Source organism: Lissotriton vulgaris, unplaced genomic scaffold, assembly GCF_964263255.1.
Source record: "Lissotriton vulgaris unplaced genomic scaffold, aLisVul1.2 SCAFFOLD_265, whole genome shotgun sequence".
Taxonomy (NCBI): Eukaryota; Metazoa; Chordata; class Amphibia; order Caudata; family Salamandridae; genus Lissotriton; species Lissotriton vulgaris.
The window spans coordinates 76,999-103,991 of NW_028243230.1; the positions used below are offsets into that span (position 1 = coordinate 76,999).

Genomic DNA, 26,993 nt, shown 5'->3' on the forward strand with positions numbered 1-26,993 from the left:
AAATTCTTAAATTGGAAAGACCTATAGTATTCAAGTAAGTCAGGGCTAGCTATTCTGCCTTGATCTTTCCTCCTCCTAAGCTTACTCCAGGCTATTCTCGTTCCTTTTGATGCCCTGATAAAGCTTGCTATTTCGCCCTGAATCTTCTTTAAGGGTTCTTTTTTAAAATCCAATGGTATTGTATTAAAAAGGTAAGTGAACTTTGGGATAATGGTCATTTTTATTACATTGGATCTTCCCAGAAAGGTTAGCGGCAGACCTGCCCATGTTTTAAGAAGTCTTTTCATTTCTTTGGCGATTGTCGTTAGATTTAATTGTGGAACTTTCTCGATTTCTTTTACTAAGATAACTCCCAGATATTTTATTTTATCCCTACTATATGGTGTGGTCGGATTGCAGTTCCGGCTCATCGCCTCCGTTTTTCCTCCGTTTGTCAGGTAACCTGAGACTTTACCAAAATTGTTCATCGTATCTTCCAATGCTTGGTAGGCATTTTCATAGTTTGTAGTGAAAACCATTAGGTCGTCCGCATATAGTGCTACTTTCTTTGACCAATTTTGATGTTTAAAAGGATGGATTAGTGGATGTTCTCTAATCAAGGAGGCTAGCGGTTCAATGTAAAGATTAAAAAGTAGCGGCGACAGCGGGCAACCTTGCCTTGTACCACGTTGTATTTCGATGTTACTAGTTAGTCTTCCATTAACTATTATTTTAGCCCTTGGATTCTTGTATACTTCCTTTATCATATGGGTAACACTTTCCCCCAAGTTGTATTTTCTAATGATTTCGTTTAGAAATGCCCAGTTTACTCTATCGTACGCTTTAGCAGCGTCGTAGGTAATTATAGTAAGGGGAAGTTTTTCGGTGGTGGCAATATCTATAGCTGCAAATAATTCATGGATGGTCTCATGGATTTGCCGTCCTTTTATAAAACCCTTTTGGTCTAAGTTAATCAGCCCTGGCATTTCCTTAGCTAGTCTTTTTGCTACAACTTGCATGAAGAGTTTGTAGTCACAATTAAGTAACGATATTGGTCTGTATGACTCACACAATTTTGGATTTTTTCCAGGTTTCAGGATAATGCTAATTGTCGCATTGTTCCAAGTATCAGGAATTTTCTCATGATCCAGATATATATTATTCATTAAATCTGTTAGTTTATCGACTAGGGATTCTTTTAACGCTATATAAAATACATTTGGGAGAGCATCAGGCCCAGCAGCTTTTCCTATTTTTAGGTTGTTTATAGCTGCTCTAACTTACGCGGGCTTAATCTTTTGATTTAATTCTGTCATTTCTTCTTCTGTTAATTTTGGAAGGGAGATAGCCTCTAGGTATTTACTAATTTGTTCTTTATTCGGATTTATATCTTTGTATATGCCCGAATTTTTTTTGAGAACTCCTGCCTTATTATATTATCTTCAGATGTTTGTGATAGTTGTTCTGGGTTTTAGTTCTCCATGCTAGTAGTTTTCCGCAACCTTCCCCATATTCATAGCTCGCTATTTTACTGTTCTCCCATTTTTCTCTCACGATGTTTTCCAAATAATTACTTAGCGTTTCTTTAAGGCTTCGATGTTTTCCCTCTAATTCTTCCTTTGTCTCTGAATAGATTCCATTCTCTAGTTGTATCTCCACAGTTTTAATGTCTAGCTCTATCTTTTTGATTTCTAGTTTCTTTGTTTTTATTTTATGTGCCCCTAGACTAAGTAGTTTACCCCTTATCACAGCTTTATAAGCATCCCAGTTTGTTTGTTTCGAGGTACCAGTTGCATTATCTTCAAAGTAGTATGTCGAGGCAATGTCTAGCTGGTTAACATTTTGTGGGTTGTTGAGTAGGGACCGGTCTACTGTCCATCTAGGAGGAGTTAAGTCTTTTGGTAAAAGTAGAGTTAATTTTACCGCCGAGTGGTCAGATAAATGTGCAGGGAAGTGTTAAATGCAGTTAACATTACTTTCAAGGGATCTATTTAAAAGAAAAAAATCTATTCTTAATTTATGGCCTAATTTCTTATTATGAAAAGTAAAAGGATACGTTTTCTCTCCCTTATGTGGCCACATATCTTCTAGATCTAGGTCTTTTTTATATATACTTAGCCATTCCCTCATCTTAGGTAGATTAAGTTGGTTATTCGGAGGTGATCTATCTATTTTCGGATCAAGTATTATATTATAATCTCCTCCTATTATTATGGGGGCAGATGTTGATAGGAGTTCCGAATATAGATTTTGAGGAGGGGTAGAGTCGTCTAGGTTTGGAACATAGTATCCCACTATGTTTAGTATGTTATTACCTATTCTTACTTTCGCTACAGCCCATCTTCCTTTATTATCTACTGCCTTACTTTCAACTTTTGCCTTTAAGGATTTTTTTAAGATAATTGCTACCCCCTTCACATTACAATCTTGGGTAGTATATATACAGGTATCCACCCATTTTAATATTTTTTATTATCTGATCCCACTCAGTGCTTACAAGGTGAGTTTTTTGAAGTATGATAATCTCACTCTCCATCTCCTTTAAGTATTCCAAGATTTTCCTTCTTCTATTAGGAGTTCTAAGTCCGTTAACGTTCCATGAGAGGACACCCTTTTAACTACTTTATTTTTTTTGTTTTATGAGGATATTTTTCTGTTTTTTTTCCCTAGTTTGCTCCCCACACGTGCTTTAACATATCTTACATTGTAAATTATTTGTGAGGGTTGCTTTCCCCCCCCTGAGGAAGCTTCCCTTCTTCTTTTGGATGGAATTTCCACCCGATTCGAGTTCCAATTTCACCAGTTTTTTTTACTTGATTATTTTATTTAGAAGATCACTTTCCATTATTTAGTTAAAACTAGACCCCCTTTTTTGGGGGTAGGGAATTTTCGAAAAGGTTCCTTCTCTGATTAAACTAGTTAGACTTCTCCCTTTGGATCTGGTCTTTTATCTGATTTATAAGATTTTCTACCTCCTGGGGCTCCCTTATATTGTGCATTTTATTGCGCCACATGATTCTTAGCGCTGCTGGAAAATTCATCTGGACGTTAGATCCAAGAGTTTTCAGCTCTTGCATATGTTGCCCCAGTTCCCACTGTCTGTCTTGTGTGGCTTTACATATGCCTGAGCGTATTTTAAAGGACCAGTTATCCTTGTTTTGTGTTTCATTTTTTAGACCCTCGCTCAATTTTTTTTCTTTAAGGGTGTAAGTCATAAAGTTACCTAAAATTTTTCTTGGGGTTTTCCTTTCCTTACTTTTCCTGAAAGGATCCCTGTGGACACTTTGAATGTCCTCCATCAAATTGCAGCTTTTTGTCCACGGGAAGTATTCCTCGAAGAGGGAAATGATAAATGATTTTATGTCTGATCCCTCCAAATTTTCCGGTACATTTAGGATTCTAATGTTGGTTTTTCTTCCTTGATTTTCCAATGATTCCAGTTTCTCTTTAACCAATCCTTCACTGTATTTTAGGTGCCTGATATCTTTTTGATTTATGCTCACCTTTTTGCTAAGGGTTTCAACTGCCGCTTCTACTGCAGTGACTCTCTCCCCCAAGTCATTTAATTTTTGGTCCAAGCCTTCACAAACCTCGCGTATCTTATTTTGATTCCCCTCAGAGACTGAAAATTGTTCTGTCATTACACCCATTATTTTTTCTACAAACCTCTCCATAGCTTTTTCAGCTGGATGTACTGTTAGGAGGTTTTTAGTTACTTGTTCTGTTGTGCTCTCTGGAGTTTTAGCTTGTGGAGATATTTGCGCGTCTCCATTCAAGTCTCCATTTACCTCCATTAAAGGTGTAGTGTTCGAGACTATATTAGGTGGGATAGTAGTTTCCGTTGACATTTCGTTTCCAAATATCACTGGTGTCCCCCTACTTTTTTGATCTTCTAAGTTTCCTTTAGACGTGAGGGATTTACTTAAGCAATCACCGTCACCTGAAGATGGTTCAGTGTACTCGTTCTGGATAGAAAATTGGCCTCCTCTTACTTGTACTGATTGCTGAACCTTAAAATAAGACCGTAAAGATGGGGTAACTTTAATCTTTTGTTTTGAAATGAGCTTCGGTTTCGTAGATCTTAATTTTATATTTTATGACATTTCTACCAGGTTGGGGGACACTCTCTGCTTTCTTTTTGTGATTTTTGGAGTCACACACTTTTTAATGGTTCGAATTGTTGCACTAATTTACGATTTCTTAGGCAGTAAGAAGATTTTCCTCCACCTCCCGGTTCTTCGTCCTTTTCTGCCTCTGTTAAAGTGCTCGTTTCAACTCCTCTTTCTAATTTCCTGGATCTTGTGTTGTATATATTTACAACAAGGGGTGGTGAGGGACAGAGTCTCTGAATTAAGCAGAAAGCTCTCACCCAGTCAAGAGATCAGGGCTAGATCCAACACCGTTTTTTAGCTCACTGCACCATCCCAGTTTCAGAACCTGGCTGTATGCAAATTAGTCTGTTCCTGTCCCATATAGCCAGGTTCTGAGCTGGGATGGGGCAGTGAGATAAATAACGGTGATGGATCAAGCCCTGATCTTTGGACTGGGTAAGAGTGGTCTGCTCAATTCAGACACTCTGTTCATCACCACCCCCTTTTCTGAATTGTGTTGTATATAGACACTCCTGTTTGTGGGTGACTGTGACTCTCCTCTTTGCTTTTCCCAGCAACCTTTTGTTCTGTATAGCTTGTAATTAAATCTGGTGTTATCTTTTCCAGACCCCCTACTTCCCCATATGCCTGTCCTTTTGTTTCAGTAAGAGTTTTCAGGTTTTCCAGTATTTTAGGGTGCCTCTGCTCACTGTTTCTCTGTAGATTGAGGGCAACCCTTTTCCCTCCGTTTTCTCTTTGAATAGTGGGGTCTCCCTCTCCTTATTCATTAATCGAGGGAACTTTAGTTCGCCAGTATTAGATAAACTGACTGTTTTTTGTTGCTCGGTTTCTCTTTTGCCCCTCTGCAATCCCCCTAGTGTCTGACTCGAGTACCATGCACCCGGTAAACCCTCCGACCTGACCTTCAATCCTGTGTCCAAAGGCAACTGCACAGAGACGCTCTGAACACCTCTCTGTTCTGATACCGTCCCGCTGATCCTGCCGCTCATGCCCCGGAACTAAAAGACGATCCTCTGGAACGCCCTCCGGCAGCTCCACGTCGCTCTCCGTGCGACCGTCCAGGCTCCAATGCATGGTGAAAGCTGCCGTTGAGACCGAAGAGCTGGTGATATGTTTAAACTTTGCTTTTGAAACCACGGGCTCCCGTTCACCATGTCGCGCCGTGTCGTTTGTTTAAAGCGTAAGGGTAAGGTCTTTTCCGTGCCGTGTCACTGATTTTAAAGTATGAGGTCTCTTGTGATCGAAAGGTTGAAATGTGAACTTTCGTTCTGTCTCCCTGTGCTTTTGGGCTATAATTGCCGGTTGCCGCTTTGATAGGAGTCAGAAATCCACAGAAAGTGCCGCGGGAAAGTTTGTCTCCTTAGTTCATAGTAGCTGGTGAGTCGGAACTCCCGACCGAGCGTGTTAGCCGGCCGCCATGTTCCTCCATTATACCTGATCAGGAGTTAGATTTACAACTGGTATGGCAAAGTTCTATGGAAAAATGTTGGTCCTGTATAAAATCAGCTTCATTAAGGAGGAATCACCTGTACACAATCCATCGTGCCTATTGAACCCCAAAAAGACTGTCCAAATTCAAAGGAACCAATGTTAAGTCCTGCCCTAAGTGTGGAGAAGCTAAAGCGGATGACATTCACATGTTCCAAAAATGCCCCACAATAACCAACTATTGGGATGAGATTGGTAAGACACTGAACATGGTATTGGGAACCAACATAACTGTAAGTACTTCTCTTATTATTTTTGGGATACATAATAATACAGGTGCTAATATAATTAATCTAAGTAAAAAACAGGAAAGCTTACTTTTCGTTCTAATGCTGTTAGCGCGGAGAGAAATATGCAATAACTGGGTTAAACCAGTCTCTCCAAGCCATACAAACTGGCTAAACTACACAATAAAAATCAATAATCTTGATAGAAAAGGGAAATACTCAAAGAGAATAAACTTCTGGGAAATTTGGGAACAGCATTTTCAAACAAATTATTAACTTTTACTGGGTTATGGACAAAGAAATCCAATGATTAACGCGATAACCACAATGCCAGGTAGGAATGATTCCTACTGAGTAGCCAAACTGGCTAGCTCCCCCACTAAACTACGGTATTATGGAAAACGATAAAGGGTAAGTGGAGAAAAACTGATGGATCATAACGCCAAAAGGGATACTCCCCCAAAACAACTTCGGAAAATGATGGGGCAGTGAAGGTAAAGGCAACACAAAAGATCATCAGACTCCCGCAACCCCCTTATCTATACAATCGCAAAATGAGGATAAAAATAAAAAATACTATTAAGGATGTCAAACTAGGTAACATCTGTGCAGTTAATAGTTGGACAGTGAAGAACATTAGACTCATTGCAATTACATCAGGTGGGGGGATTCTCAAATTGTGGATTGATAGATCTGGGAAAATACAGATATTTACTCTGAATTATGCTTCAGAAGAAACCTATGATATGTTTAGCAGGGGCTCCATTATGAGATTAATTGGAGACATTCCCAAGTTGTCACATATTACATCTTAATATATTATTTCATTAGAATGGATTCCTAGCATGATACGAGTGCGAGTACCCCGTAAGGTAAATGATCAAAAAGAACTTGGAAAGATGAAATAACTGAGCTAGTGTGGGCAAATGATCTGGTCTCAAGAGTGAGGGAATTACACTTACTAGACCAATTGAAGTTGGTTATGAATTAGTATTAAGACGAGAACAATAGTAATACAAGACCAACATAAAATAACTAGAACAAATAGGCTCAGGTTTCTGAAAAACTCCAGTCGTAGGGAACATAACTTCCCTCCAATTATAGAACAAATTAGAGTCCAGGTACAATTTGGATCTAATAACTTAGTTCAATGCTGAAAGTAAAACTGCCAAGGAAAAGATCCCACCGGGCAGCCAGTCATATGTAGCGTTAGTGTTGACAGCAAATTCCAAGCAGACCTCCTATTCTAGTGTGATAACTCGATCACATCGGCCACAGTGAATTAGAAAAATGCTCTAATAACTTTTCTATTATTGCATTAACAAATATTAAAACAACATCTTTTTGCCTGACTTTGAGCTGGTTAACATTGGAACAGATTTATATTGTCAGCCCTAATCATATCTTCGGTGAAGCAAATCAACATTTCAGTACATTGAAGCTAATAGGGTATGGTGGAACCAGCATGCCATGGCGGTGGTTTAATTTTAATAATAATAGTAAAAACGCGACATTCCATACTAAGCAATATCTTTAAGAGATCCGATCATAGTAAAAAAAATCAAAGGAAAGAAGAGAGGAAAGAAATGACGAATGACAGGAGTCAAGGAGAGGCAGGTCACAGGGTACATAATGTCACTCGCTCTAGTGAAACATAGCACTTTAGATGATCATGTTGTTTCAGAGAAAATTGTTTACCTGTTTTGTGTGAATATTGGCATGTTGGGTGAGTGTGAACTCTTTTTGACTGATGCATCTGTTACCCTATTTTTGTGCTTTTTCCATTTGGCAAAACGTATTTCGACTAGGTGATCCCCAAGTTTTTGTCATATTCCATTAAATACTCTTTAAGTTCCAATAATTATTTTCTTACTGTAGTCGTTGAAAGTCCGAATAATATTATACGTCCTTACAATGCAGCTCTAAGCATTGTGTGGCCCACTATTTCTTTTATTCAGTCTTTAAATGGGTCAGTGTTTGAATGCCCGTTACCAGCATCGGATTTGACTCCCACCATGGCGAAAAACACCCTGAAAAGGTACAGCACAGAAAGTGATAGCACTAAACTTCCCTCACACACTCAAAAGGTACAGAATAAGGATATATGTCACCACATCGGCCAAATGTAAAACCCTCTTTTTTTCCAGCTAGCATTAATGGTCATTCTACGCCTGGTCATAACACAAGGCTACGCGTAACAATAAGGAAATTAAAGGAAGTATATATACTTTTTTTTAAAGTATCCCATGTCTATCATACTGACAGCTCAGTTTCTTTTTAAGTATGAATTTAGCATTTTTTCATTCCAATTTCAGATCTCCTTTATTTGGTATTACTTTTCATTTTGCTCAAACGTTCTACTTCTATAAGACTAGAGTCGAAGTCTGGATGCCATGCTCAAAGCAATGGTATGTCTCAGCAGTAGAGTCGAAGGAATAGTAGGCGTGCTAGTAAATGCAGTTCCAGTATCATGGATCAGATTGATGGAGTAGAAGTAAGGAGAGTGCCTCCAGCACAGGATCAGCAGTGCAAGCTTCACTCACACATTGATCAATACATTCATTATTCCTTAACCCGGCATAGAACATGCAGCAGCATTGCAAGATTCACTCACACATTGAACAATATATTATTCCTTAACCGACCGGACATAGAACATGCAGCAGCATTGCAAGATTCACTCACGCATTGAGCAATACATTATTTCTTAACTGGACATAGAACATGCAGCAGCATTACAAGCCTCACTCACACATTGAACAATACATTGGGCCACATGCATCAAAAGAAAATCGGTCGCAAACTCGCAGATTCTCAGAATCTGCCCCTTTGCGACCGGTATTTTTGCTTTTGGGATGCATCATCCCAAATGCTAAATTGCAATTTAAGGAATCGCAAAATTTGCGATTACTTAAATTGCGATTGCATTTAAGGAGTCTCAATTGCGATGCCTCAAATGCAATGCATAATGCCATTGAAAATAACGATTTTGCTATTAGGGGACGCAAATTACCGTCAAGTGAAACTTGACAGTAATTTTCAAAGTTCTGTAGTAGGGGATCTCTGTGTATAGTCATAATCTAGTGAATAGTCCCGCCCATGTGCGTGGACCCCGGCAATCAAAAATAATCTCTTAAGTTGTCAAATCATGCAGACCCTTCAAGACACTTAAGAGAGAATTAAAAGACAAATAATGCAGCCTATATCCACAGGCTACACTGTCCAGTACTTCAACTAGAAATTCCACCAAACAACACCACACATAACCCAGCCTGCAGTTTCTACCATAGAGAAACTTGCCTCCACCAGTAAAAGACTCTGGAATGATAGAGAGGAAGGCATGGACAGACAAGCCCCATAGGCTGCCATTATGTGGCTTACATAGGATACTGTGCCTTTAAGAGAACTTTCCAGAACTTTCTCCCAGTACCCCAGAATGCATAGTAGGTCCCTCTTACTTTCAGTTCTTTTTTCCGGCTCCTGCTAACAGGACCCTGGCATTGAGCTCTCCCTTGTTTCAAGGGTTTATTGGATTTTTGTCACTTTTGTGTTTAAAAGTGTTTGAGTTTAGCTTTCTTGGTGCTTTTCTTCTCTCCTGTGTGTTGTTTCAGGCGTTTTAGGGCTCTAAAATGCCTGGTCTTTTTGACAAGTGCCCGGCATGTGGAAGGAAGAAGGCCAAGAGTGATCCACACGACGTCTGCATCGTCTGTCTCCCTGAAGAACATGTCCCTGAAGACTGTGACATCTGCCAGCAGTTTTCAGCAAGGACCCTGAGGGACAGGCTGAAGATTAGGCTTTCAGGCCTTGAAGAGAGACGTCTGCAGGCTGCTGGTGGGTCTGGGCAGGCTGGGAAGGTTCCCTCTGCCTCTGCTGAGGCCTCTGGGGGGCTCCCCAGAGGCAGGAAGACCAGCAAAGGGTCCCGGTCTCCGTCGGCGTCGATTGCATCGATGACGACGTCAAGAGGGATGACGACGGTGTGTTCCCCGTCTCCCCGGGGCTCCGGGTCGAGACGGCGTGACGACTCGACGAAGGGCCTGGAAAGGCCGCCGTCGAAGCCACCGTCGACGGCATCGTCGTCGTCATCGTCGACGTCGGAGTCTACCTATCGACGTCGGAGACGAAGTGACAAGCATCGGCGCTCGCGGTCGAGGCGACACCGCCGATCGTCGTCGAGACAACGGTCGACGTCGAGGGGCTCCTCGACGTCGAGGACCTCAAGAAGGAGGAATCGAGAACGGAACGTTTGACGTCGCGGAGGCGGCGTACGGCGTCACGAAGGAAGAGGTCGACGTCGCGGAGGCGGCGTTCGACGTCGTGGAAGAAGAGATCGACGTCGTGGAGGCGGCGTTCGACGCCGAAGTCACGGAGGCGACGTTCGACGCCGGAAAAGCGACGCTCAGCGTCGAGAAAGAAGAGATCGGCGTCTAGGAGTCGCTCCACCTCTCCTAAATGGCGCAAGAGGGATTCTGGCCCCAGAAGTCAGACTGGATCTAGTGGAGGACGCAAGAGGAAGCGATCACCTGCTGCGATCTCAGCCCCCTTCGCCGAAGGGGTCACCGGGCTCGGTGCACTCGGTGGTATACACACGATCTCGGCCTAGGTCGCCACCTCCGCCTGTACCTAAGGAGGACCCTCCTACCAACCCTCCACTTCCGCCAGGCAGACCACTGCCACCGCTTCCACCGCATGGGCCGGCCCCTCGGTCGGTGATACCTCCGGTCCCTCCGCCGAGGTCCACGTCGTTACCTCCTCTGCCTACACCTACTAAGGGGACACCGAAATTTAGACCCCAGGAGGAACCGAGGAAGACTCCCCCACGGAAACCTGTGGAGCGGCCACGGGCTGGCAGATCTCGCTCTCGCTCTAGGAGGAAGGAGCGATCGCGCCACAGATCGTCCACGCGGTCGAGACACCGCCATAGGAGGCACAGATCTCGCTCTCACACAAGGTCCTCAGGGACCAGGGACTACTCTCCGACCTTGTCGGGTTCACCGGACATGAGGGTGTCTCCTATTGATGACCTGGTGGCGTTCCATGATGTCCTTTTAAGGGGCGCTGCAAAGTTGGGCATATCCTTGACGGTGCCTACACCTAAGACTTCAGTCATTTTCGAGACATTGCATCAGAAACAACTGTCTTGTCCACTGCTACCTCTGGTGCCGGGCCTGGAGGAACCGGCCATGGCCCTTTTCCTCACCCCTGTGGTGGCGAAGGCGGCTCCATCGAGATTGCTGAAAAAGTACCGGGCTCCCGATTCGGACCCGGCTTTTCTGAGGGCGGAACCTCCTCCGGATTCTGTGATTGTGACGGCGGCCCGCAAACAACATGCCACCACCCCGTCATCCACGGTTCCCCCGGATAAGGAGTCTAGATGGATGGATTCTGCGGGGAGGAAAGTATGTGGAACATCGGCAACCTCTATGAAGGCTGCGAGTGCCACGGCGTTGTTGGGACGCTACGACCGCGCCCTCTGGGACTCCCTCCAGCAGTTTGCGGAACACTTACCTCGCGAGAAGCGGGAGGACTTCCAGGAAGTGCTGAATGAAGGGATGCTGGTGGCGAACCAGATTATCAGCGCTGCAGCAGACTCATCTCTGTTGGCGGCACATGGGTTTTGCCATGGAGTTAACCAGCGACGTCACGCCTGGCCCCGTCTTACGTCCCTGAAACCGGACGCACAGCAGAGGGTAGCCAACCTGCCATTCTCTGGCGAGACCCTCTTCGGGAAACATGCGGATGACGAGATGGCCTGCATGAAGGCGGAGGCTGAAACGCTCACGGCTGTGGGCCTGGAGAAGCCACGAAGAAATCGTACCACCCATTCCAACGGCAGTTCGGTGGGCAAGGCAGAGGACGTGGCCAAGCTTCGGGACAGTCGCAACAACAACAACAGTTCCGTAAGCCATTCCAGAAACGCCAGAAGGGCAGAGGAGGCCAGCAGTCGGCTCCGGCGACCAAGGGCCAGGCTGGGTCTAGGAACCTACTTCCCCCGGATCTGTTACCCACTCCGGTAGGGGGAAGCATTCAATTTTTTCTGGCAGAGTGGAGAAAAATTACTCAGGACAAGTGGGTGCTGAATATTGTTTGCAATGGATACAGTCTTCGGTTCACAAGCCCCCCTCCAGCGATTCCACCGGTCAGCTCGCAGTTTCAGCTGCGCAAGCTTCAGGCCGAAGCGGATATCCTGTTAAGGAAAAGGGCGATAGAAGACGTACCTCTGTCCCAGAGAGGAAGAGGTCTGTACTCCCGGTTCTTCCTGGTTCGCAAGAAGGACAGGAACGAGTTCAGGCCCATTCTGGGCTTGCGACAGGCAAACAAATGGATTCGCAGGGAAAAGTTTTGCATGCTGTCGTTGCATCAGATTTATCCTCAGTTGCAACAGGGAGACTGGCTATGTGCTATAGACCTACAGGATGCTTACTTCCATGTGCCCATTGCACACAAACACAGGAAGTTCCTGCGGTTCCAAGTCGGCGCCAATCATTATCAATACACAGTACTCCCATTCAGACTAAAGTCTGCGCCGAGAACATTCTCGAAGTGCATGGTGGTGGTAGCAGCACACCTACGGAAGAACAAGGTGTTTGTCTACCCGTACCTGGACGATTGGTTGATCAAGGCACCCTCCTTCTCGGAAGCGCGAGCACACTTCCAGAAGACGTACGTTCTCTTGAACAAGCTGGGGTTGCACATCAACATGTCCAAGTCTGTCCCGACTCCGGTCCAATGCATACAGTACTTGGGAGCCTCCATCAATACGCTGTCAGCAAGCGTGTCTCCTTCGGAAGAGTGACGATTATCTCTCCTTTGGAAGGCTCAGGCTCTTACGACAACTCCATCTACAACAGTGAGGATGGTGTCTTCTCTACTGGGATCGATGGCCTCTTGTATCTTCCTGACGCCACACGCACGGCTGCACATGAGACCGCTGCAGGAGTGCTTGGAAGACCAGTGGGATCAGAGGAAAGGATCTTGGGACGACAAGATACGACTGTCGCTGCATGCTCTTCAGTCTCTGAAGTGGTGGTGTTCAGCGGAGAATCTCCTCAGAGGGGTTCCCTTTCACAAGGACATTCCCACGCAGACTGTTGTGACGGATGCTTCTCTCCTGGGATGGGGAGCGCACTCCGGGAACCTACAGATTCAAGGAACGTGGTCACCGATGGAGGCCACGTATCACATCAATTTCCTGGAACTCAGAGCTGTTCACTTGGCACTGAAGGCCTTTCTTCCGTCCTTCCAGACCAACTCTCTGCTTGTACAGACGGACAATACCACCACGATGTATTACCTCAACAAGCAGGGGGGCTCGAGATCTCGCACTCTGTCGCAGGAGGCGCAAGCGATCTGGCACTGGCTCCTAGCCAGAGGACTGACGATAACGGCTACCCACCTGCCAGGTGTGCAGAATGTTCAGGCAGACACGCTGAGCAGACTGGTCCAGGAAAACCACGAATGGGTCATAAACGACGAAGTACTAGGAGAAGTCTTCGCAAGGTGGGGAACTCCAAACGTAGATTTGTTCGCCACCGCCGAAAACAGCAAATGCAGAGACTTCGCCTCCAGGTACTACCAGCGGGGAACGCTGGGGAATGCGTTATGGATCAACTGGTCGAACAGCTTTCTGTACGCTTTTCCTCCCATTCCCCTGATTCCGGCAGTGCTCATCAAGCTGGCCTGGTCCAGGGCTCGGATGATATTCATTGCCCCGGAGTGGCCCAGGCAGTGGTGGTTCACGGACCTGCTTCACCGGTCTCTCCCTCCTCACATTCGGCTGCCGTGCAGGCCGGACCTTCTCACAAAGTTCGGGGGACGAATGTTACACCCCAACCTCTCGTCTTTGAGTTTGGCCGCATGGCTCCTGAGATAGTGCAATATGGCCATCTGAATCTGCCTGCGGATTACATGGACATACTGAAGGAGTTTAAGAGACCTTCCACTCAGACCCTCTATGCTTACAAGTGGAAGAGGTTTTGTATCTGGTGCCAGTCTAAGAACCATGACCCGACGACGTGTAAGGAAGATGTCATCCTTCCTTACCTTCTACATTTGGCGCAGTCTGGACTTAATGTTCATTCCATTAAGATTCATCTCGCCGCATTGACTGCCTACAGGAAATGCCCTTCACAGACTTCCTTTTTCCAGATCCCTGTGATCAAAGATTTTCTGGAAGGATTGAAGAAAGTATTCCCTCCTGTCCGGCTTCCTTCGCCTTCATGGGAACTGAATGTGGTGCTGTCCAGGTTGAGGAGGGAGCCTTTTGAACCTATTCATAAGGCTTCGTTGCAGCACCTGTCCTGGAAGGCGGCGTTCCTCGTGGCCATTACATCGGCCCGCAGGGTGAGTGAAATTCAGGCGTTGTGTTGTCAAGAACCTTATACTGTATTTCATGCTGCTAAGGTTGTTATGCGTACTCACCCTAAATTTCTTCCCAAGGTTATTTCTGATTTTCATGTCAACCAGACCATAACTTTGCCTTCAGAATCCTTCATCTCCAGCGGAAAGGTCTCTCCATTCCCTGGATGTTAGGAGGGTGTTGAAATTTTATCTAGATAAAACCAAAGATATTCGTAGGTCTGACCAGTTGTTTATTAATTATGGATCAGTCAGGACGGGTCTTGCTACCTCTAAGCAGTCCATTTCTAGGTGGATTGTGTCCTGCATACAATTGTGTTACCAAAAAGCTAATAAGACCTTTTTGGCACCCTTGAAATTGCATGCACAATTTGCGAGTACCTATTGGGTACTCATAATAGCGCATGCAATTCCAATTCATTCCTATGGGTCTGTAGACCCATAGGAATGAATGGGAACCCATTCCTTAATTGCGAGTCGCAATTTGCGAGTCACAATAAAGGAATGTGTAGGAATCGCTATTTTTGTGTGATTCCTATATGCATAGGCTCTTGCAATTCCATAATTGCGATTCCTTAGTATTTGCAAATTAAGGAATCACAAAAGCCTACCTTGATGGATGTTCCCCATTATTCCTTAACCTGGCATAGAACATGCAGCAGCATTTCAAGCTTCACTCACAAATTGAACAATAAATTATTCCTTTAACTAGCATACAACATGCCTCAGCATTGCAAGCTTCATACACATACACAAAAGCGTGAGAGCACAGGCAGCAGAATCCAGTCGTCTTTCACACTCAAGTTCTTTTCTGGGTGAGAGGTACACAAACTGGCACACACCCTGCCCTTTTTTTGCCCTACTCATTTTCTTTCCACCAAATGTCAGAATAGTCACAGTTTTCACTCAAGTCATAGGGACTCCGGAAACATTTTATATTCTGAATTTGGGTTCTCAAGACCCCCAAGTATTCTTCATAAGGTATTTTATCCTTTCTAGCACTTATAATCTGTGACAATGCCATGGTTTAAGAAACCACTTGTTTTGTGATGCAGGACAGCATTTTGGTTGTTGTATTAACCTGTATCCCTAGCTGACCAATGCACTAAAAAGCTGAAAAAAAAATTATTCTTTTAGGGAAGACCCTGAGGGCCATTCACAAAGTAAAGTCGTACCTTTACACCAGTAGATATACTCCTATGCAAGGGTTTAAGTGTACGCGGTGATAATTCACAATCGTTCCCAGTCGGACACTCCAGTTGCAGTCATGGGAATGTCACGTGACGTTTGTTATTCCTCCAGTGCGGAGTTCTATGCAGGACAGAACTCTACCTTGGGGAAATGCAGCCCAATGTCTTTCCCTTTGTACCCCAAGTCCCTGTGGAGAAACCCCTTCCCTTAGACCCCCACGAAGTTTGAGGTTGGCTGTTCCATTTATCAACCTAGAAGAGGAGCTACCACAACCCTTGGCTGGAATATTTGTCCCGACCATTAAGTTTCAAGTTTAGCATTTGTATAGTGCACTACTCACCCAGAGGGTCTCAAGGCGCTTGAGGGAGGGGGGTACTTTACTTATCGAATATCCAAGTTTTTAGTTGTTTTCTGAAGGAGAGGTGGTTCTGTGTAAGGCGGAGGTGGGTGGGGAGAGGATTCCAGGTTTTGGCCGCTAAGTCGCAGAAGGATCTTCCCCCCATGGTGGATCTATGGATGCGTGGAATTGCGGCAAGGGGTTGATTGGACGATCGTAGTTGGCGGGTGGGGGTGTAAAAGGACAGGCGTGTGTTGAGGCATTCGGGTCCTAGGTCGGGCTTTGTGTGCGTGGTTGAGGAGACGGAACGTTATTCTCTTGTTAACGGGAGCCAGTGGAGGTCTTTCAGGTGACCGGAAATGTGAGCTTGGCGGGGTATGTCTAGTATGAGTCTGGCTGATGCGTTTTGGATGCGTTGGAGTTTTTTCTGTAGTTTGGCTGTGGTTCCGGCGTAAAGGAGGTTTCCATAGTCCAATTGGCTTGTGACCAGTGCATGGGTGACTGTCTTTCTTGTTTCGGTGGGGATCCAACGGAAGATTTTTTTGAGCATACGTAGGATGTTGAAGCATGATGATGAGACGGCGTTGACTTGTCTGGTCATCGAGAGGGAGGAGTCCAGGATGAAGCCCAGGTTACGGGCGTGGTCCATAGGTATGGGTGCGTTTCCCAGGGCCTGTGGCCACCATGAGGCGTCCCAAGCGGAGGGGGATGAACCTAAGATGAGGACTTCTGTTTTGTCCGAGTTCAGTTTTAAACGGCTGTTCTTCATCCACTCGGCTACTTCTTTCATCCCTTCGAGTAGGTTGGTTTTGGCGGTGTTTGGGTCTTTGGTGAGGGAGAGGATCAGCTGGGTGTCGTCTGCGTAGGAGATGATGTTAAGGTTGTGTTGGCGCGCGATGGATGCGAGGGGACTCATGTATACGTTGAAGAGGGTGGGACTGAGTGATGATCCTTGTGGTACGCCGCAGATGACTTCGGTGGCCTCTGATCTAAAAGGGGGGAGGCGGACTCTCTGGGTTCTTCCGGCGAGGAACGAGATGATCCAGTCCAATGCTTTTCCTTGTATTCCGACGTTGCTGAGGCGTTGTATGAGGGTGCTATGACAGATTGTGTCGAAGGCTGCTGAGAGGTCAAGTAGGATGAGGGCAGCTGTTTCTCCGTTGTCCAGTAGAGTTCGAATATCGTCTGTTGCTGCGATGAGGGCGGTCTCGGTGCTGTGTTTGGCTCGGAAGCCGGACTGTGAAGGGTCGAGGGATTTGTTGGATTTGAGGAAGGCGACGAGCTGACTGTTGACGGCTTTCTCAATGACTTTGGCAGGGAATGGGAGGAGTGAGATGGGGCGGTAGTTCGTAAGTTCAGTGGGGTCAGCTGTGGGTTTCTTCAGAAGGGCGCTGAGTTCGGCATGGTTCCAGCATTCCAGGAAGGCAGCGGAGTTGAGGGAGCAGTTGATGACGTCTCGGAGATGGGGTGCGATAATGGAGTCTGCTTTGTTGAAAATGTGGTGGGGACATGGGTCGGTTGGCGATCCTGAGTGGATGGAGTTCATCAGGCGGATGGTGTCTTCACTGGTGATTGGGTTCCAGGCGCAAAGCTTGTTGGAGGGGGGTTTTAGTTCAGAGGTGGGTGGGGTGGACTGGTTTTCGAAGCTGTTATGTATGTCAGCGATTTTGTTGTGGAAGAATGAGGCTAGGGAGTCGCAGAGGTCTTGGGAGGGAGTGATGTCGTTGGTGCCGGCGGTGGGGTGGGTAAATTATTTGACGATGTTGAATAGTTCCTTGCTGTTGTGGGCGTTGTTGTCGAGTCGATCCTTGAATGCTGATTTCTTGGGTGGATCGGATCAGTTGGTGGTGTTTGCGGGTGGCGTTCTTGAAGGTGGTCAGGTTGTCAGTGGTTGGGTTTTTTCTCCAGGCTTTCTCGAGGGTGCGACAGAACTTCTTGGATTTCTTAAGGTCATCGTTGAACCAGGGGGCTTTTTTGATACCTTGCTTGATTTGATGTTTTTTCAAGGGTGCTAAATCGTCAGCGCTGTGGGTGATCCATGGTGTGAGGTTGGTGGCTGCAAGGTTTGGGTCCGAAGATTTTGCAGGAGGGTTTTGGAGAAGCGATGTGAAGAGTTGGTCAGTGGTAATTTTGTTCCAGTTTCTGCGGGAAATTGGTTGAGGGGGGTTGTGGGACGTAGTCTTTTTGTAGTTGAAGTGGACACAGCTGTGGTCTGTCCAATGGAGAGCTGTGGTGTGATTGAAGGAGATGTGCTTGCTGGAGGTGAATATTGGGTCGAGCGTGTGCCCGGCATAATGTGTGGGGGTGTTAACAAGTTGTTTGAGTCCGAGTTTGGGGTGGTTGTCCAGAAGGGTGGTGGTGTTGCTGTCGTTGTTCTTTTCCAGGTGGAAGTTGAGGTCTCCCAGTAGAATGTAGTCCTCGGAGGGGAGGGCGTGTGGGCTGATGAAGTCAGTGATGTCTTAGCTGAATTGTGTGCGGGGTCCTGGTGGCCTGTAGATGAGGGTGCCTCTGAGTGTGGGCTTGGGGTCGGTGTGGATCTGGAAGTGAAGTTGTTCGGCGGCAGCGAGGTTATCGTCGGAACTGGTCGTGATGCGGATGGTGTTCTTGTGGACGATGGCGATGCATCCTCCAGTCTGGTTGATGCGCTCCTTTCGGATGATCTTGTAGCCGTCCGGGATGGCTATGGCTATGGCGATGTCGGGTGCTGATGAGGCGTTCATCCAGGTTTCTGTTAGAAAGGCGACGTCCGGCGATGTGGTGTCGAGTAGGTTCCAAAGGTCAATGGCGTCTCTGTGGACCGAGCGGGTGTTGAGCAGGATGCACTTCAGGTGGTTATTGTCGGAGCTCTGTTTGGAGTTTGTGGATTTGGTGTGGGTCTTGATGCAGTCGAACTTGCAAGAGTGGCAGGTGAAGGGTCCATGGGTGTGTCCTGGGGCGGCTTGGTAGCAGTTTGGGAGTCGGCCGGAGTTAAGTGCTGAGAGGGTTGCGGCGTCGTACGTTATGCGGGTGGAGTGGGTTTTGCGAGGACCAGGGGGTCTGGCGCTGGGCGCGGTCCAGGCGCGGACGGGCGTAGGCGGGCTTACCTTTGGCGCACCTTCGGCGTGCATGGGGCGCACCCGCAGCGCGTGAACGCTGCGCGCAAAGGCATCTGTAATAAGTGGATAGTGGAGGGGGGTGGGGCGAGGGAGGAGCAGCTGGGAGGCGGGAGCGGGGTGGAGAGACGGGCTGGGACGGCACAACAACAAAATGACAGCAACAACAAGCAACAACAACAAAGCCAAACAGGGTGAGATTGGGGCACAATGTGTAACGTCGCAATGGGCAGAGGCACCGACACAATCAGGCACTGATTCCAATGCGAGCAATAGTGCGCTATGAAAAATTTTAAAGCACAAACAATTTGTAAAGTCGAGCAATGCAATGCGAGTGATTAGAGCGCTATGAGTAATTTAAAGCACAAACAATCTGTAAGTCGAGCAATGCAAAGCGAGTGATAGATCGCTATGAATACTTTTAAAAGCACAAACAGCAGTCAGCGATGTAGCGCTACGATACCCAGGAGATCAGGGGGTGAGAGGAGCGACCGCTTCTGCACGGGACAGGACGGTCACAGCGCTGCACGAGAACGGGATTCACCTATATTATCAGTGGGAGGGAGGAGCAGCTGGGAGGCGGGAGCGGGTGGAGAGACGGGCTGGGACGGCACAACAACAAAATGGCAGCAACAATAACAAAGCCAAACAGGGTGAGATTGGGGCACAATGTGTAACGTCGCAATGGGCAGAGGCACCGACACAATCAGGCACTGATTCCAATGCGAGCAATAGAGCGCTATGAAAATTTTTAAAGCACAAACAATTTGTAAAGTCGAGCAATGCAATGCGAGTGATTAGAGCGCTATGAGCAATTTAAAGCACAAACAATTTGTAAGTCGAGCAATGCAAAGCGAGTCAAGATAGAGTTTCCTACTACATATTTGTAGACATTAATAGTTTACAATTATACAGTAAAAAAACATTTATGCCAGAGGGGTACCCATTTGTGGATATCTAACAAGTGAGTAAGCCATTTTCAGCCTTAAACATAGATTTCCTTGGGAAAACTATCAGTTGTGAAAAGTGACTACTTGAGGCTAGAGTGGTATGAGAAGAATGATAACTACCGGGGCAGAAATAACTGGGTAGGTGTTAGCGAGGACACTAGCTACATGGAGCTGCACACCAACTAGCAGGTAAAAGGTACCTGCACATTGCAACCTACCTCCGCCTCATAAAGATGGAGTGGACCACACTAGGAGACAGCATGGAAAGTGCATCGACATCTGTCTTCTGCAGAGATGTGCTTGTAACCCAACACTTGGAAATAGTCACATCAGAGAGCAGCAGTAAGTGCTCAAGCAAATGTCCATTTTCAAAAAAGACCGAATCACAAAACAATAAGAGTGGGCCTGGCATTCACAAATGTGCACAGTAGCAGAATGGCAGGCAATGCAATAACTTTTTGGCAGAGTATAAGAGAGTATGACAGTGTGATGTGCCTTCATTCCCGAAGCCTCACTCTAGAAACACAAAAAAAATCTCATTTCATACACTGTATAACTCTGTATGTTCTTACCTGTGTCTCTGTTTTCTTCTAGGTTGCCTATTGAAAGAGGACGTGATGCTAGGCCTGAGAAGCTTCCTGGATTAGAATCACATTTTATTGACCCACCATGAATTTAGATTACCTTCCCTGGGTCATTTTTTGGCTCTCCTCTGTCCAGCTCCTGAAAAGTGTTGTCTGGGGGAAGTCGTCGTCCAGTCCTGTTGCTCATCATAAGCCTTTTATCGTTGTGTGGAACATGCCGACTGCTGGGTGTGAGAAACAGTATGGCGTAAATCTCCCTCTTGGAGTCTTTGACATTGTGGAAAACCGAGATCACCGGTTTCAGGGGCAGAATATGACTATCTTCTACAAGAACAAGCTTGGTTTCTACCCCTACATTGCCCCAAATGGCCAATGGATCAATGGTGGCCTACCTCAGAATACAAACTTGAAGAGGCACCTTGCAAAAATCTCCACAGACACTCGCCACTTCCTGGAAGTAGACTTCAAAGGGTTGGCAGTGGTTGACTGGGAGGAATGGCGTCCCTTGTGGAACCAAAACTGGGGTTCTAAGAAAATTTATCAGCGGGCATCCAAGGAGTGGGTCTTAAGGAAGTTCCCTGGTGTGCCCAGTGAGAAGATAGGACACCTGGCCAAGCTGGAGTTTGAGAAAGCAGCACATTCTCTCATATTGAAGACATTAAGGACTGGGCAACAGCTGAGACCAATGGGTCTATGGGGTTTCTATGGGTTTCCCGAATGCTTCAACTATGCTTATAAGAAGGAGGAGAGCAAATATGACGGTATTTGCCAACCAGAGACTATCCACAAGAATGACCAACTTAAGTGGCTTTGGGAAGAGTCCAAGGCCATCTATCCTAGCATCTATATGCCGGAGAAGTTGATGGCATCTCAGGAGGGTCTTCTCTATGTCCACTACCGAGTAAAAGAAGCCTTGCGGGCAGCAGAGTTCAGCCTCAACATTTCCACCCCACCAGTGTTGCCGTATTCCAGGGTTTCGTATAAGCATTCCATGAGATTCCTGACAGAGGTAATAGCAGATGGCGTTTTTCCCGATGGTACTCTCGTTCCTTCATGGGAAATATCCATCAAGGAGTTAACACATTTTTTATAATTATTTTCATGTACTGTAAATCATGCGAATGTATTCACACTTAAAGCAATACTTGAGTTAATTACTGAAAGTGACCACGTTAAAATAAGTAGACAGTTAACTTGGTTAGTATATTTAAATGTATACTTTACACTGTTACCGAGTAAAAAAAGGGAGATGTATTTGAATTGTATATGTGGTGGTTATTGAAAACGTGTGCTTGGGAGTAGAATTTATGTTTTGAGAGTTGTTCTCTTGCCTCGTGGAGTGAAGTGGTTCTCCATACCTTAGAGCACCCTTAATCTAATTTGAAACCAACATACATTTAGTCCAAAACTGACCTAAAGGCGCCATAATACCTATACTAATAACCACGTCGCTTGCATTTCTGTTAGAATTGGCTCATGGAAAGTGATCTAATTCCCTTGGCCCAAGTTAGTGATCTATAAAATTGCAAACAAATATATATAAATGATTTTGTCTGGTAAAAGTCAGGGATGGCACGCAAAAGCATTGTCTCTATAAAAAAACAGACAAGAAGTGCATTTGATTTACTTAGTGACAGTATGCTGAATGCTGCTATTGAAGGGGAATATGCGCGAATCGATGGCAGATCTGGGACCTCCTCGACACCCTCTCGCCAGTCGTTGCCTTCGTCACGGAAACCTGGACCAACGCCTCCGCCGCCATGGACATCGCCACCGCCATCCCCGATAGATACAAGTTCCAGAGGAAGGACTGCCCACACCGCCCAGGTGGAGGACTCACCATCACATACAACAGCTCCCTCCGCCTCCTTGAGCGTCTCCCCTGCCACCACCGAACACCTTCACTTCCAGATCCAGACAAACCCCAGAACCACTCTCTGCGGGACCCTCGCCTACAGACCCGCCAGATCCCACACCTCATTCACCACTACCATTGCTGACCTTGTCGCACCCAGGCCATCGCCTCCCTAGACTACATACTCATCGGAGACCTGAACTTCCACCTCGACAACCTCAGCGACCCCAAGTCCAACACTCTCCTGGACAACCTCGCTAACATCGGACTGAAACAGCTCATCACCACCCCTACCCACAAGGCAGGACACACTCTCAACTCCATCTTCGCAGGTGGGAACAACATCTGCTTTAGCCACATCACACAGTCCCTCTAGACTGACCAACACTGAGTACATCTTTCAACACCGCCACCGCTCTCAAACCCACTCCTCGCCCTCCGCAAAGGAACTGGAGCAAGGTCACAGAGGAGCACCTCAACTTCGCCCTCAGCAGCGACCCCCCTGTCTCGACCAACGCCAACTCTGGAGCTAAGGAACTACACCACTGGATCACCAATTGCGCAGACGAGCTTGCACCCCTCTGCACCACCAACAGACAACGATCCCTGAAGGCCACCTGGTTCACGGCTAACCTCCAGAAAGCCAGACGCTCCTGCAGACGTCTCGAAAAACGATGGAGAAACAGCAAAACCACGGAAAACCACGGAATGACCACCTATAAGAACACCAGTACAGAGTACCACCAACGCATAAAATCCAGAAAGATGACCTTCATCCGGAACAAAATCCTCACCAACTCGAGCAACTCGAAGGAACTCTTCAACATCGTCCAGCAATTCACCAAGCCCCATAGCGAACCACAGACGTCACTCCCTCCCAAGACCTCTGCAGCAAGCTCCGATCCTACTTCCACCTAAAAATCAAAGCCCTCAATGACCACTTCAGCGAGCAGACTCCAGATACCACCCTCCCCTCCAACGACAACATCCGGCCCATCATCACAGCCTTGACCCCGTGGACACTAGTTCCCTGAGCGCGGGCAAGGGAGACTTGTATGCTCCCACCCTATGAGAGCTGCACTGCTAATTACCTCCCATATGAGTTTACTGATAACATCATTGCAACATATGAAATTAGATCATTGGTAACAACACTATGCATGCCGAGGGAACAAATTATAGTTACTTTAGGGCACAAGCTACTGTTACTTAAGGTCACTATAACTGATGTATTTCAGTGGTTTTGTTAGTTTAAAACTGTATGTTATAGCTTAAATTCTCACCAAACTACGGCCCTTTAACCTTTGTTTTTTCCCCAGTGAATTTGTCAAGTAAGTTATAATTACAGTTCCTAACATTAACACCACTTTAATTCATGCTTTTTCTGTGAATATATATATATATATATATATATATATATATATATATATATATATATATATATATATATATCTATCTATCCAAGAAATCGCCACACTGCCAGCATACGCTGTCAGACGTCCAAAAATGACGAAGAGTAGACCCAGGGGTTGCTGATGCAGAAAGTGAGTTTATTTAATTTCGTGCCAGCGCGTCCGCCATGACACGTTTCGCCTCAGGAAGAGGCTTGATCACATGACCATATATGTATATATTATACACACCGTGACGAAGATTCAGAAGGGTTGAATCGCCTTACCATTAAAACTACTTGGAACCAACACGCTGTGTGCAGGGTGTTAAGTCTTGGATATCGCTCAGGATTTGCTTGGCTTAATATCTATGTATAAGTACATATATATATATCAAGTGAATAAATGAATGAATGAAAATAGGATTTATATAAAGCACACGTACACCTACGGTTTCTTGGTGCTATTTATGGACCAATATCTTCTTATTTTGTTCTCTATCAAAGTATTGAGCTCTTGCTAGAGTGAAATGTGCAGAGCTCTTGCTACAATGAAAACTGGACAATGAAACCTGGCTGTCTCTGGACAAGTTCTTTTTCTCTTGATAGATTGAAATCTAGCCAGGCTCTTGCTAGAGTGAAATGTGTCTTGCTCCTGCTAGAGTGAAATGTGACCATCCTTTGGTTAAAGTAAAATATGGACAGGTTCTTGCTAGTGTGAAATGTAGCCAGACTCTGGATAGAGAGAAATGTGGCCCAACTCTTGTTAAATCAAAACGAGGCCAGGCCTGAAATGCGGGCAGGCTCTTGCTAGTGGTAAGAGTGAAATGTGGCCTGGCTCTTTCCAGAGGGTAATGTGACCCAGCTTTTGCTAATGAGAAATATAGACAGAATATCAGCCAATGGAGGACTGACTCATGCTCTGCATAGATATCCCAGCACCCGTTGTCCGGAGAAATGCAAGGAGGGTATCGAAAACACACAGAGCAAGAGATACTGTGATATCCGAGCGATATTTGACATTGTAAAGTTTTGTCATAATGATATCTGGACAGTGCTGGTCCAATTTTATATCATCTGTAAACCTGACACACCAGTGTTCTAGTACATAAACGTCATTTGACTGCCCACAGACATCAGGGCTGTGAGACTCAGGCATGGAGTTGGCTGAATAGATGGATGAGCCACCGAGAAGTTATGAACCGAGGGACAGCAGGTGGTTTACAGATCAGGAGAGATGGTGAGACGCTCACAACTATATTTGGAGCAGCCTGTGAAATGGATTCGCTGTGGAAGCTCTGAGCAGTTACTTGCTTCCTTATTTTTGGTAGTTTGTGGTTGTGCTATTTTTATTCATCTTTGTGCTTAGCGTGAAAACCCTGCCTAGCTCGCTCGTTGTATGATCGAAGGAGGGATCCCAGCTCTGCACGGCAGTGTATGTTGAATTAATCGTGGCTTCGCTCTAGTGTTGAAAAAGGGGCCCAACCCTAGTGATTGTCAATGTTTCAGGAACCTCACTTGAAGAGTCAGATGTACATAATAAAGGTTGATCAAGAGAGAAGTATGAATGTTTGGCAGGACTTTTAGGGCCTGATTTGAAGGTTGCTGGAATTTGGTGAACGGTTGTCAAAACCAAAGGTGGGCGTCCAGACCAAACTTTTTGTACGTTGAATGGACGGCAGTTTCTTTCAATATACAGAGATGACCTCTAGCCGGCAGCCGTTTCTAAATTTGGTGGACGATAATCAATCAGGATGGTGAAGGGCATGTTCTCCCCCACCCTGACAGGTGGATGGTACTGGTGCTCCATCCAAGTATAAATCAGGCCCTTCGTAGAGAAAGATAGACATATCTGAATGTTACAGCTTATAAGACATAACACAATTAACAGTGAGTGTAACAACCATTGGCAGCCGACCCATTGGGCCCTGTTTGGGAGATCCCCAGCACTTTTCACGGTCACCACTTTCACGGTAAGTATATTGATAACCTACACTCAGTCAACACCATCACCTTGGCCACTGCTCGGTCATCCTCATTGCTATAGTTTGTATGAAGGTTGCATAAATCTGCAGTTCTCTTTTTATATATACAATGGGCATGTAAGTGAGGGCCATCAGTTTAACCTGCACTGAGTGTTCTCAACTTCTACAACCTCATCTTAGACGAAGCCAAACATGATCAACATTTGGTCATATATCAAAATGTAATGTATTCTATATCTGAGCAGTGGTAGGGGTCCACATCCTGATTGCATTGGGCAGCCCAGTTGGGAGATATATTTACTGCAAGTGATACCTTATCCACCAGAAAACAATATGTCAGCTGCCTGTGCTGGCTCTCCCAATGTAAGTGTCTTTGAAATAAATGCAATACAGTTTTCTAAGTGAGCTGGACCCAGTGAACATTAGTAAGGATGGATCCATCATAGTTCCTATAACTAGTTATTTAACAGGGCAGCAAGGTGCAAAACAGATTGAAATGGAAAAGCAATGGAGCATGGAGTCTGATACAATGGTATTTCATGCATCTATCCCAGATAAACACAAAGCTTCAAAAACAGGTCAAGGTGCTAAAGATAAGATTTGGTCAATTTGTCATTGTTCATTTTAAACAAACAGGAAGTGAAACATAAAACCATAAAGTTACTGGTTGATGTGAGTTTGGGAGCGATATCAACTAGTGGTAATGGAGACAGCCACTTTTCTAGAGGGAGAGGTGATGTGTATAACATTAGAATAAACCCCGTTTCAACTGGATCTATGTTTCAAAGGTGATGGTGCATGCAGTACTGTAATTTCTGACAGTCCTCAGTATCAGTTCAAAAAATTCTGGAGAAATAAATAATGTGGGTTTAGCACAGTGAATGAAATCTTGAAAGAAGAGTGTCAGTACAATTGTTGGATTAGAATGATAAAGTAAGGAAAAGATCGAAGAAAGTTGTATCGGAGATTGGTATATAGGAAGTGGCCAGTGTGAAAGAGTGAGAGACGAGACAGCCTATTAATGATTGACTTTGGGTTTCAACCCTAGGTGGACTTGGTACACACCATCGGCGAGAGCGCTGCCATGGGAGCTGCTGGAGTGGTGCTGTGGAGTGGGAACTCCTTCGTCAATTCTGAAGTAAGTACGCAGTCACTTGTCCACTGGATTAGGAGATGCCCAGGAGATGTGAGGATTGAAGAGGAGAGGAAATCTCTATGACTGGAAAGCTTATAAGCTTGGACAAGGTGTAAGAGAGGCTTTCATCTCTGAATCACTGGTTCAAGATTGGCCCAGTCTCCTAGCGACCAGATCATTTACATGTAGTGGCTTTTCCACTGTAGTAAATTATTTTAAGTTCTTGGACCAGATCCCGGTGGGACTGGTGCAACTCCCACAATGCAGGCTTGTATGCCTGCTGTCCATAAGGTAGTGGATGGGATGGCGCCTA

General features: G+C 45.7%; 1 protein-coding gene across 2 annotated transcripts in view; it reads left to right on the forward strand.

Annotated features, from left to right (window-relative positions):
* The window catches only part of LOC147668660 (hyaluronidase-3-like), a 93,947-nt gene that overhangs the window by 58,095 nt on the left and 8,859 nt on the right, over positions 1 to 26,993 (forward strand). For both annotated transcript variants that reach the window (XM_086948541.1, XM_086948542.1), the window contains exons 2-3: positions 20,326 to 21,324; positions 26,594 to 26,683. In XM_086948541.1, the coding sequence (XP_086804667.1) occupies positions 20,401 to 21,324; positions 26,594 to 26,683 (1,014 nt within the window). In that variant the 5' untranslated portion in view covers positions 20,326 to 20,400. The remainder of the gene's footprint in view (positions 1 to 20,325; positions 21,325 to 26,593; positions 26,684 to 26,993) is intronic.